At 39.2% G+C, this 12941-nt stretch overlaps 3 protein-coding genes and 1 long non-coding RNA gene across 6 annotated transcripts; 1 reads left to right on the top strand and 3 right to left on the bottom strand.

The window, feature by feature from the left end:
- Positions 1 to 1174: 1174 nt before the first annotated feature.
- On the top strand, positions 1175 to 4325 carry LOC103456237 (homeobox protein knotted-1-like 3). Of its 3 annotated transcripts, none has more exons than XM_008395915.4 (6): positions 1175 to 2268; positions 2918 to 3038; positions 3114 to 3307; positions 3376 to 3507; positions 3659 to 3795; positions 3874 to 4325. In XM_008395915.4, exons 1-6 carry the CDS (start codon positions 1543 to 1545, stop codon positions 3911 to 3913), a joined length of 1350 nt encoding a protein of 449 aa, XP_008394137.1. In that variant the 5' UTR covers positions 1175 to 1542; the 3' UTR covers positions 3914 to 4325.
- A 667-nt stretch (positions 4326 to 4992) lies between these two features.
- LOC103456238 (uncharacterized) lies at positions 4993 to 5430 on the bottom strand. The gene has a single exon (XM_008395918.3). It carries the CDS (start codon positions 5428 to 5430, stop codon positions 4993 to 4995), a length of 438 nt encoding a protein of 145 aa, XP_008394140.1.
- An 830-nt stretch (positions 5431 to 6260) lies between these two features.
- Positions 6261 to 7763, bottom strand: LOC103456239 (uncharacterized). Its single transcript, XM_008395919.4, has one exon. It carries the CDS (start codon positions 7379 to 7381, stop codon positions 6626 to 6628), a length of 756 nt encoding a protein of 251 aa, XP_008394141.1. The 5' UTR covers positions 7382 to 7763; the 3' UTR covers positions 6261 to 6625.
- Positions 7764 to 7885: 122 nt separating this feature from the next.
- LOC139192168 (uncharacterized) lies at positions 7886 to 10121 on the bottom strand. The gene is made up of 4 exons (XR_011576098.1): positions 9875 to 10121; positions 9570 to 9706; positions 8893 to 8951; positions 7886 to 8073 (listed from the first exon to the last, which is right to left on the bottom strand). It is a non-coding gene; the product is annotated as an uncharacterized lncRNA (long non-coding RNA).
- Between the last annotated feature and the right edge of the window lie 2820 nt (positions 10122 to 12941).

Raw genomic sequence — 12941 nt, 5'->3', positions numbered from 1 at the left:
ATCTCACTATTATTTTTTGTTATTAAAATTAATATTTTAGTGTCACTTAGAAAGTAATTTAATTTTTAATTTAACGTACTAATGAAGTACGCATGACCTAAGTAAAAGTGAAAAAATTGAAATGAGATAATTAGTTAGAAAATTTCTAGCAATCATTCAAAAATTTAACCATGTTATAAAACAAATTGCACTATTTGAAGACAGAACGAAATCACGCCTTAAACTTGTCTAATCTTTGTTTATTTCTTGGGTATTATTACTAAAGTAAACATCAAATCATTAATTATTAAGCTAATCCACGTTGGTGATAATAACATGCCAAGATTTTCATTGAGTTATCTTTTGCTTTTTGTTTTTCTTTCCTTCTTGTGATGCTAACTTTTTGTTGTGAGTTTTAAAACTTAAACATAAATAATGTCCCATAAAGTGAATAGAGATCCCAACTACCCCAAGCTAAACCTACTTATGTTAATCGTTAAATTGGAATTATAAAATACACTAATATTTCTTAAATTATAAGTTCGCTAATCAAACCCATACATCTTTTGACAAGTCTTCGCTCATACCATTACTTTTCTTTGATATAAAAAATTCAAATATCAATATAAACCTAAATTTACTATTGGCCCCCAATTTTAGATTTCTTTATAATAATAATAATAGGGCCACCTCTTTAAAAAAGATCAAGGTCTAAATAAAATTAATTGATAATACATGAAAAAGCTCAACTTGTTCTAAAGACATAAAATGTATCTCAATTATCCAATGAGATGTACACTCTTTACACGCCTCGTCAAATATGATGATTTTTAAATAAAATCAATTTATAATAAATGAACTGCTTATAAGCATATGAGTCCATTCAAGTTTTTAAAATCTCAAATGTGAGATTTACAGTCTTAACTTTCCCAAAAAATCCCACTATTTTTTTATGAGTAATGTTAGAGAGATTAAATTTGTAAACTAAATTATGTGAATAGAAATAAGCACGTTTATCAACGTTTAAATAAACAATCAATCATCAACTTCCATATTTTTTATTTTTTAAAATTTAATTTTTCTAACATTATTATTTTTTTAATTGGGAAAGCAGTTTCTCGAGCCCATTTTTGCCCTCCCCGAAAACTACTGTGTCCAAATCTTCTCTCACTCTCTCTCTAAACAGCTTCACCATATATAAGCCATCAACCCTTAAAACTAAACCCTTTCAATCTCACTCTCTCTCTCTCTCTCTCAAAAGGTCTCATCTTTCTCTCTCAACATTTCTGAAAACACACACAGACCATATAGTCTACAGAGAACAGAGAGGGATAGATATATAGATATACAAATCCAGCCATATATCTTTGTCTTGTAGTCTCTCCTCTCCCTCTGCTCACAGAGCTCCGAATTCTTCATCCATGTCCTCTGAATCATCGTCTTCACTTCTCCTTTTTTAATTCATTTTTTAGACAGAAAAGAAAGAAAGAAAAACAAATAACAGAGCGCCTCTGTTTCCTTCTCCGACTGTAAATTGGTGTACCCAGCTGATCATCCGTATTCATGGCGTACCACAACCACCTCTCCCAGGACCTCCCTCTCCACCACTTCACCGACCAAACCCAGCAACAGCACCAGCAATATCAATCGGACCAAACCGACCCGACTTCCAAGCCCCCCGAGCCCCACCATCCATTTCAGCCAGCCCCCAATTGGCTCAACTCCGCCCTCCTCCGCAACTTCACCAACGCCGACACCAACCCGACCAATAGCAACAACGCAAACAACAACGGCGGCGGTGCATCCAATTTCCTGAACCTCCACGTTACCGCCTCCGACTCCGCGGCCTCCCAAGCCTCCAACCAATGGCTCTCCCAGTCCCACCGTCCGATCCTCCACCGCAACCACAGCGACGTCATCGATGACGTCACCGTTGCCGGCGACTCGATGATCGCCGCGATGTCCCATGATTCCGCAGACCTCAAGCCCGACAGCAACCTCAACAAGAGCGAAGGCGGAGTCGTCGAGAGCGGCATCCCCGGCGGAGGCGGAGGAGGAGACGGCGGGGTGATGAACTGGCAGAACGCTAGACACAAAGCCGAAATTCTGGCGCACCCGCTGTACGAGCCGCTGCTGTCGGCACACGTAGCGTGCCTGCGGATCGCGACACCGGTGGACCAGCTGCCTAGGATCGACGCTCAGCTGGCTCAGTCGCAGAATGTGGTGGCGAAGTACTCCGCCTTGGGGAATGGCATGGTCGGCGATGACAAGGAGCTTGATCAGTTCATGGTAATGCTCTTTTGCGTTTTGGTGATGACTTGCCTTTGCTTTTGAATTTTTATAGTAGTGACGAATGAGTCATCAAATTTGGGTAATTGGCTATAATAAATTAAAACACACATCAAATTTGTGAGAAATTTTCTTGTCAATTAAATGGAAACCAAATTTTGTAAAATTAATATTTGCAATTTTTGATCTTTGGAAACAAGAAATTTATTTGAATTTGATACTCATAATTTAACAATGGTTATTATGATATCAGTCCTCATCCAATTTTAAAAAGTTTCGAATTCAAACAGATAATTATTAAATTAATTACACGATACGAGGAATTTATTGGTACGTAGGAAGAACTTGGGATGAGATGAGATGGTTGAAGATTTCGAGGGATATATTATAGGGATCTGAAAAAGCTTTAAGGCTACAAGGGAAGACAGTGCTGACTCTTGACATAATAAATAAAAGCGAAGCCTCCGTTCTGAATCCCCCAATCTTTTTATAACAAAAAACATGCGGGAAGACAAAAAGCTGAGAGATAAGACAACTCTTTCCCTCTGCAATGTCACTTGCAAATTGTAGTGTCCATCATGTGTTTTAACCGATAAATTTTTTTTTTAAATACAAAAATTTTGATTTGCTTTTGTTGTTGATGATACAGAGGCATTATGTTTTGTTGCTTTGTTCGTTTAAAGAACAACTGCAACAACACGTCCGGGTGCATGCAATGGAAGCAGTGATGGCTTGCTGGGAGATTGAGCAATCACTTCAAAGCTTAACAGGTAAACTTTTGCAACGACGGTGGTCATGTCTCTTTGGCAGCAAGTTAAACTTGCTTACACAAACTACATAAACAGGAGTTTCCCCCGGCGAAGGAACAGGTGCTACAATGTCTGATGACGAAGACGACCAAGTAGATAGTGATGCAAACTTGTTTGATGGAAGTATGGAGGGTCATGACAGCATGGGATTTGGCCCTCTTATACCGACAGAGAGTGAAAGGTCCTTGATGGAGCGCGTGAGGCAAGAACTGAAGCATGAACTGAAACAGGTACTAAATCATGAAATTGTTCATGGTACATCTGCTATCCCTTTTACTTATATGAACAAATTTTGCAGGGTTACAAGGAGAAAATCGTTGACATAAGAGAGGAGATTATGCGCAAGAGAAGAGCCGGAAAACTTCCTGGCAACACCACCTCTGTCCTAAAAGCTTGGTGGCAATCACATTCGAAGTGGCCATATCCAACTGTAAGTTTGAGAAGCTCTTTGAGTTTGCATTCTAAACATACGAAAATCTACAGGCTTCTTAAATTCCTAAACCCTAAACACATTTCATAAATCCGCAAATTTTTGTTCTCGCCAATATCTAAACTAGCATGGTGTTTGTATTAATTTGCAGGAGGAGGACAAGGCTAGGTTGGTACAGGAAACTGGTTTGCATTTAAAGCAGATAAACAACTGGTTCATCAATCAGCGGAAGAGGAACTGGCACAGCAATCCTTCAACCTCCACGGTTTTGAAGAGCAAGCGCAAAAGGTATACCAATTGAACCGTTCATTCTTCTTAAGTTCACATTTTTCATGAGCCTTGCGCCAACCTTAATTTGAAAAGAAGTAATGCAGGTGAAAACAGCAGTGGCGACCGGTTCATATAAAATGGGTAAAAGGAAATGGAGAGCCAGTCTGGTTTTGGTGATATTCATTCACTCGTTTCCACGACATTTACAGCTCCAACGTAGAAATTGCGATAGCATAGGACTTCATGGAAGAAGACTACAGGACTCTGGTGAAAGAATCATATTTTGGTTCTACTAAAGGAAAGAAGGCTAACTCTGATTGTGAAGGTGCGATTATAAACCCGTTATGAGCCGTTATAGTACAGGTATGCTCAAAGGATGCAGATGATCAACGCGTATGTAATATGAATATATCAATAGGAATTCATGAGTGTTTAGGAATTGTGTTACTGAAACTGCGAATTGGATAGTCCACCGCGGGCTTACAATTTTTTGTTTGTAATCTTCAGTTTTGTGAATAAGAATAGTGAGAGTTGTGGGGGTGTACAAACCTGAGCTTTTGGTTCCTTACATCACGCTCATGATTTTAGCTTTTTTCTACATTTGTCGTTGAGATGATAAATTTGTTAGTAATGGTATGTAAAAATTTAAGTCGCATCTTTGGCGCTCATTTGTGATTTATAAACGAAGCTGTTCAATCCCTCCCCTCAAGCATTGCTCAAACCGCCCTCCAGCAGGGCTCAATCTCTGATCGACTGCTTAAAATTCTAAAAGTTGAAGAAAATGCACCAGGATTCTTTAGCATGTCCGAAACTTGGCTATTTTCAAACTTTCCTAATGTATTCGGGCTGCAGATGCGTGCATATTCGGTTCATACCAAGTGCATGTACGTACACACTTGTAAATTCACATTTTTGTTCATCTGATCCTCAACTCGAAACCGGAAGGGGAAAAAATCAAAGATTTATGTGCCTTCATGCCTGAAAGAGTCGACTTAACGAAAGTTTCAGCAGTGAATGTAGAGCAGCTCTACGCAACATGGCTTGGAGATTAACCCTCTCAAAAACAAAAACTAGTGGCAAAATTCAGCCGTTAGCATAAATTTTGAAGAAACAAAACAATCAAATCAAATCAAATCAAAGAATGAGTAATGCACAGTTTCTATATCTATAAACAAACAATTTGATCAACGTCTGCAGGAAGATCAATCTAGCAAATCAGAACTTGGCATTCATCCCTTGTGACGCTGCATATGATCCACTATTCGAAAAATGATGGTATGCAGCAGCAGCACCCTCTGCTTCCCTATCAACATTTCCGTCATCGAAATTAAGCGCGTAACTCTGTGGATCGTACTGAAACTGCACCCTTCTTTTCTTGTATATCGTACTAAAAGATCGGATGAAGTTCTTCCACTTTGGTCCTGCCAAAACCTCCGAAATTTCTCGCGCTTTCTTAACCTTCTCCACCAACCAACTCTCTTTCGCTTGTTCTCCTTCTTGTTGTTGTAGCAGATATCTCCGTGCTCCAATCCTTCTTCCACACAGTGCCCATAAACAACCGCATGAAAAAGATGGATCTATTTCTTCATCGTTCACTTCCAATGGCGATGGAAATTCGTGAACCGAGGGCATTTTCTCACGTGGGTTTGCCATGAGGATTCAGGACTTGATATCAAAATATGTGATTTGATGCAAAAGGGTGATCAAAGTATATATAGTATGAATAATGCAATCAATAATTAATAATTATGTAATTAGTGCTAGCTAATTAATAGCTAATAGCTAAAGTGAGTTACGTGTTAGGAAACTGCGTGTGCCGGCCCTTGCCATTTGCAGGTCTGACTTGTAGACTTGTAGTTGTATGGCATCTGTTAATTCACAGTTTAAACAAACCAAACTGATGTTTTGTCTTCTTTTTTTTCTTTTTGGTGATTGGGTGCTTAAGTTCGTTAAATGTTCGGATTAATTAATATTTGAGAGTTATTTCTCGTGTCAAATGAGAAAGATTGAATTTTTATATGTAAGGAGCTAAACAATGTTCTAACTTATAAGTAAATGAAATTTTATGACCAATTTTTGCTAGAAGACCTTATTATTCTAATATTCTAGCCACCTTCTCAGCTATGATTTTAGGGTTTTTAATTTGAATTTAATCCATCTTTTTGTCATATTTTAACTCGTTTTCTTTTCATTGCTCGTTTGGTTTCTTCGTGCTTCCCACTACATTTCTTGTGCAAACTTGAAGCCATGAAATTGAAACTAAAAACAAAAAACAACCAAATAAAAAATAAAACCCATAATTTAAAAAAAAAATTAATGAAAAATGTTTGAACACTTTTGAGTTTTAACGATAAAAACAAAATAAAGGGTAAAATAAATTGTACCATGATCGACTTTTTAGTGTAAAAATATGATTTTTCGTTAAAATAAACAGTAACGAAAACTTTTCGTTAAAGTTTCCTAATTTCAATCACGTCACGAGATTCTCTCCTAAAATTATTTAATTAAATAATAAGGAAAAAACAATACGAGTTGCCGGCCTCATCAGGCCAGATTACAATTTGAAGTAAAATGGGCTTTATGTCGTATTATTTCCTTCATTTGCGTCTCTACTTCTTTCTTTGTCAAAGCTGGTCAACGGATATTTGCTCTAATGGGCCAGCCCAATAAGCAACAGCCACGGTACCCCCGCCCCCGCATTTCTCTCGACTCTGAACCAAAAAATCCCAACCGTCGCTCGTCGTACGGAATCTCGAATTCAACTGAAAAATATTATCGTTCATTTCAGTTGCAGAACCCTAGAATATGACGACGACACACTTGCAATTTATCAAAACGCACTTAGTCTTTAACTAAACGCAGCAATCTCCGGACCCAAGGCCGAACACTTGGCAGGCGGAGGCGTCGTCACCGTCAAGCTCTGCTTCGGCTGCGCCAGCAAACCACCAAACCTCCTGAGGGATATCATCTCATCGCCTCGGTTCACGTCGTCCTCGAAATTCCTGGCGTAGCTCGACGGCTCGTAGCTGAAGTCGACCGAAGACGACGAGTGCCGGCTCCTCCCCCGCCTCCTCGGAGGCACGCCACCGTTCGCCCGGCTCTTCGCATTGTTCTCGTTAGCCGCCGCAGCAGCTGCCAACTCCTCCTCGCTCTCCAAGATGTCGTCGAGCGCATTGCGGTTTATCTTCCTCTCGTGCGGCGTCGTCGGGATTGAGGAAGCCGAGAGCCGAGCCGAGAATCCGTTGAGAAGCTGGTCATCGGCCTTGCAGGCGTCATCCTCGAAGTTGAGGGCGTAGCTGGAGGGGTCGTAGCTAAAGTCGGCGGAGGCGTTGCGGCGGCGCACTCTTCCGGACCTAACTCCGCCGCCGATCTTTGATATGAGTTGCATGCAGCGGCCTTTGATCTCCGGCAGAGGCGACCTCGGCGGCGGCGTCCGGGCCCTCTGGTTGTTGCTGTTGTGGTAGTAGTCTGCGTCGTTGTCGAGAACGTCGAATGGGTGTGTGCTCATGCCGGAGAAGCAGCCCGAGAGGCAGATTGATCGGAGGTGGCGCTTCTGGTGGAGAGGCGACGTCGGCGAATGAGACCGGAATTCCTCGTTCAACATTGATTGGATTGGAGATTGGAGATTGGAGTTCGGAGTTTTACTTTTTCTTTTTATTTTCTCGGGAAACAAACAGGGCTCTAAATTTTTTGTGGTTGATGGAGAGAAGAGGTGGCGGGCGAAAGCATATTTATGGGTTGAGGGGGAGTGAGTGGTGGGGGATGAGGAAGCGACGTTTGCGGCGTAAGCAGTAGCTGGAACACCCGAAGAAGCCGTGGCCGTGGGTCGTGCGTGGTACCGGTTTTTTCTTTTTTTTTCCTCCTAATATCATTTAAACTTAATGAATTAAATTTGAATTATTTTTTGGATATTTTGGTGTGAAAGCCGCGTCGTGTAGAATTCGTGGACTCAGAGAGTTTGATTGTGTTTATTATGCACGTGCCATTTTTACCCCCTTTTTTGTTTTTTAGGTAAACTGCTGTTTTTGCATTTTTTGTGACCCTAATAATTACTCTCTAATCATAGTTTCCTTACCAAAATAAACATTAATTTGATTTACATGTCACATAACACACCCCTCCCCGAAGGAGGGCATGCTGGCCGTCACGTGAGAGTGACGTAACCATTTACACAGTTCGGAAGCTTTGAAAATACAATTACTAAGATGAAACACCCGGGGGTGAGTCCTACTTTTGTGAATTCTGTCAGAACACCTTTGGATTCCTCGTGGCCACCAAAGCTCTGCTATCTAGAACCTGGAGGGGCGCAAAACAAAATTGAGTGGGTCAGTAAAACAAAGTTTTTCGAAAACTTTTCATTTAAAACATTTCTAACCCTCGCTGTAAAACCTGTATACTTTCCCAGAAAATAGCATAATAGCATAATACTTTTCATAAATCTCAAATCATCAATTTTTCTCAAAAACCAGAAAGCATGCCATGTTATAATTTCAAAAACATAATGAATGATGCATCAATGTAACAGGTGAAATGGTGAATTAACCGGAGACCCTGCAGTTGGTCATGTACGGTTAATTCTATAGCTCAACATCCAATCCAACTAGAATCACCTCGGTGACCTGTGCGGCACTACACTGCATATAAGTCGGAACTACCTGAAGTAGTCTGTACGACATGAATGGTGTAATAATACGCTCTAGTGCTTCTCTCATCAATCATATGTGCACATAATCTAAGGTCACCTATCAGTCGGAACCCTCTCATGGTCTGTACGACATGTCGGAACCCTTTCATGGTTTGTACGACATGCACCTACTTGGATCCAAGGTGAGCGTGTGGTGCGAGGTGAATAATATAAGCACTAACACCATGATTGCAGGTTATGAGCTATCAACATAATATACATCATCAATGATTCACATGAATAACATAAAACTCACCTGATACTTACATGTGCGTCCACAGCACCAATTCACATATATATATGCATCAATTATCAATTCATATAACTCATATCATGCATGCATGGCATTTTAGAAACATACTTTCATTAAAACTCAATTTCTGGGAAAATTCATAGTATATAGGTATAAACAGAAAATACTGCCCACTCACCTGGAGTTCGCCCAACAACTCCCTAGCACCACACATCAAGGCGTCATGACGATCGGCGCCTAGAACAATAATTAAATCCAACCTCAGAATTCATATCGATAGAATATGTAACTTATATAAAACACGTCACTATGTAGTTCGATCCGGAAGATCTGCAACTCAGATTTCAAATCCATAACTTCCATAGGTCCACAATATACCTCTAGGACGACATCCTAAAATTTCATTACCATCCAACGGTCGGATCTCCGTCAATTTCCAAAACCAAGTGACGGTTAACATTTTATTTTATGAACTTACAACTCCAATTCCGGAAGATCCGTAAATTGGATTCCCAATCCGTAAGTTCCTATAATCCTAAAATATTACGTATTATAATGTATCAAAGTTTGGTGACGATCCAACGGTCGGATCGTCAATTCACATTTTCACCTAACCACGAATCGTAACGAACTTAGGTTCAATTATTCAATTTACGTCCATTAATTATCAAAACTGAACCTAGAACCTTAAACACATGCTAAGAATGACATTGGCGGGCCATTGGCCACGCGCCTCCGCACGGGCCGCCGCGGGTGGCGGTTGGCCGCCCCGGCTGGCCGGAAAATCCAACTATTTCCAAAAATTCTCAAAAAATACAGAATTGAAGATCTCAATGAGTAGAGAAAAATTTATACCTGTGGCCAAGGCCAATTTGGCCTGGAAGAGCTCCAATTTCACCAAAACCGTGAAGAACCCTAGAATTGGGTGTTTTCAATTCGACCTTCAAATCAATTCCGCCGTCCCAACCAATGCTTGGGATTTGTTCCAGGTCCTAGGGGAATGCTAATGGTGTTAGTAATTGAAAGAAAACATTTCAAGATTTGAACAATTTGAACAAAAAGTTGTGGCACCCACAGATGCAGTTTTCACCAAATCATCATCAAATTTCATGATTTGTGGGTTGAAACATGAAGACCTAGGTGTTGATTGGGAGTGGTACCTTGATCCAATTCGTGAGAAATCCGGTGAAAATCGTCGGAAAAATGGAGGTGGGTGCGCGGGTAAACGGGTTGGGGGAAAACCCGTTTCCTTCCTTCTCTCCTCCGCTTCTCGCCCTCTCTCCTTTCCTCCTTTCTTCTCCCTCTGATTGGTCCTCCACTTTCTCTTCTTTCTGGTTGGCCCAACTCCTCCCTCTCTCTTGTTCCGATTGGGCAGCTTTGCCCAATCCTCCATCTTCTTCTTCTTCCTTTCACGTACACACACACAAAACCTTCTTTCATATTTTTATTTTTATTTTCTTTCTCTTACATCCAAGCCATCCATTTCATTCTTCATTAAATCTGGGCCGTCCATTTTCATAAAAGAAATTCTGGATTTTACTAAAATTATAATTCCTTAAAATCCCAAATTTCAAACGTTAATAACTTTTTCGATATAACTCCAAATCACGAACCGTCAGCACCCACACGTCCGTAGCGACGAGTACTACGAGGATATGTTAAGAAAACAAATCTTAGATGACACGACACAACTATTAACCTCGAATAATGTGCGTGCCTCAAAGGGCATTTTTGTGAAATCCTTTATTAAAACTTTAAAAACTCTTAAAATTATGGACGGGCTGTCACATCACATGTTACATATCATAATTCTAAATCGTGTTTACTTGATCGAGTTGTACCATGGTCAACTATGTACGTGTGCACATGAGATTAACTGTAGTATTTTTTCGTGATTATGGTCATCTTTAAATAAAAATTACTTATTACATTCATGATTATAATACGATATTATCTTTTATACACAAGCAATTTTGACGATAGAGAAGTTGGATATGAGATATATATCGGGTTAAAGTGAAAATACTTTTTAGCTGATTGATGATGGTGATATTTGTTTTAGGGCATTATCCATAGTGTTAATGATATGATTAGCATTGATTATGGTTCGAGTCACCATTTGATTAAGCAATATAGGAAGCAAACAATAAATAATTAAAGAATAAAGACATTCGAGTCACCATCTGATTAAGCAATATAGGAAGCGAACAATAAATAATTAAAGAATAAAGATATTCCAATATTTGGATTGACTGATTAGGAAGTCGGATTAGATCTTGAATCTTATCTTATCTACTAATCCAAAACGAATGTGGCCAAAACAAACAGAATAGAGTTTTTGTCGTATTTGATTTTCCCGCTTTCACGTGCATGCACGAGCGAGCATGAAGCTCACTTGAGATCCATAGAAAATTGCCACGTTTTGGAACTTAATGTGAGGATATTATCTAGACTAGACCTGTAAACGGGTCATCCGTTTCACCTGTTAACCTTTTTTTTTAAAAAAAAATTATATATATATATACACATTTCATCCAAATCAATTTCACCCGTTCTTAACATTCTAGTGCTTGTGCTAGCCACCTCCTTCCTTCATTCGGTTTGTGTGCATGTACAAGATTGGGAATGTCACCAAACATGTTTATGTCTGTCATGTCTACTTGCCGCAATAACTAAATGAAACAACCACAACCATGGCCCATGGTTGCAACGAGCGTTGCTGATCAATAAACCAGGGGGTTGCCGCATATAAACTTCCTCACTCAAAGAACCATGTAGAAACACATTTTGAATATCAAGTTGATTAATAGGCCAATTAAAATGGATAACAACTGATTAAATTAACCTAACACTAGCATGATTGTGTTTTTATATAGTAGAATTCGACTTTCTATCAATTACATGTGTCTCCGAATCTTAACATAGATCGGGAAATTGTTTAAGTAAAACATATTAATTATCTTTCTCAAGTCTCAATCAATGTCTCACTACAGAGTCTACAGTGGCTCTATTTCTTCTTGCATTGCATGATTGCATTCTCTGCTGCTTTTTTGCCAACCTTCTTCTAGCATTGCATCCTCTGCTCCTTTTTTGCCTTTGACATTCACCTTAAGTGAAATTTCCTTGACAAGTGAAATTTCCATTAGTAAGAAGCTTGTCACAATAAAAGTAAGCATTAATATTGCACAATCCATCCTAATCATTAAACATCACAAAAAAATATCTTTAAAAAGAACCAAGTTAAAATACATACCATATGCACTAACCATAAACGAATAAACTGTGTGAATACCAACAGCACAATGATGAAAATTACTTCTTTCAAATCACTTTACTTACACGGTGTAAGTTACACCAATACAATCACTTTACTTTTGTACTCGAGTGTTTTATGCAATCCTTCTTAATGCATGTGTCAATTGACCCTCTCTAATTCTTCGATGTAAATACCCCAAACCCGCACCAAAACATACAAAGTTCTTGAAAAGTCAGTTCTAAATTTCATCGTCCAAAATAAAAACAATAGCAAGCCACAAGTATACCCTCAAGCTTCTCAGAAAATAACATTCAAATATAGGAGATTTTCTTACTTTACTGATCATAAATCTTCCCAATTTCATCACCAAAGGCATCCACTTCATGTACAAGTTTAGACTTTTGCTCAGGACCTCTCCTCTTACTCTCCCCCTACACTACATGCACCTAATCAATGCATGTTCTTTCTCTCATCGACAATCTACAACAGTCTCGACACTAAAGATTTAACCTAAGACCTAATCAATGCAAAAACAAGAGACATAATTTAAAAACAAAAGAGAGAAGGAAACATCATTATGAGTCAAAACCTAAGAGAATGGAGAGTTTATCCATCCATAATGTCTCTGTCCCCGAAAACTTCATGGCTTAAATACCATTACCATTGCCTGTTCTCGATCCACCATCATGAGACAGTGCAAAATATAAAGTATGACTTCAAATTAATTACTAAAGTTCAATGTAATAGAGGAAAACAATAAACATCCAACCCAAACTCCAGAGTCTCAAGTCTGGGTAATTCACTACAGAGTCTCAAGTATCAATCAAATTAATTACTAAGCAGTAGGCACCTATGAATATAAAATATAAGAAGCACCTAAAAGGGAAACATTTCGAAGGCCAGGAGAAAAATAGAAGGAAATATATAAGTATGAGCAGGATGCCTACACAGGGAGGATATAGAAACTTATT

This window comes from Malus domestica, chromosome 15, assembly GCF_042453785.1.
Source record: "Malus domestica chromosome 15, GDT2T_hap1".
Taxonomy (NCBI): domain Eukaryota; kingdom Viridiplantae; phylum Streptophyta; class Magnoliopsida; order Rosales; family Rosaceae; genus Malus; species Malus domestica.
This window is presented reverse-complemented; position numbering and strand designations above follow the sequence as displayed.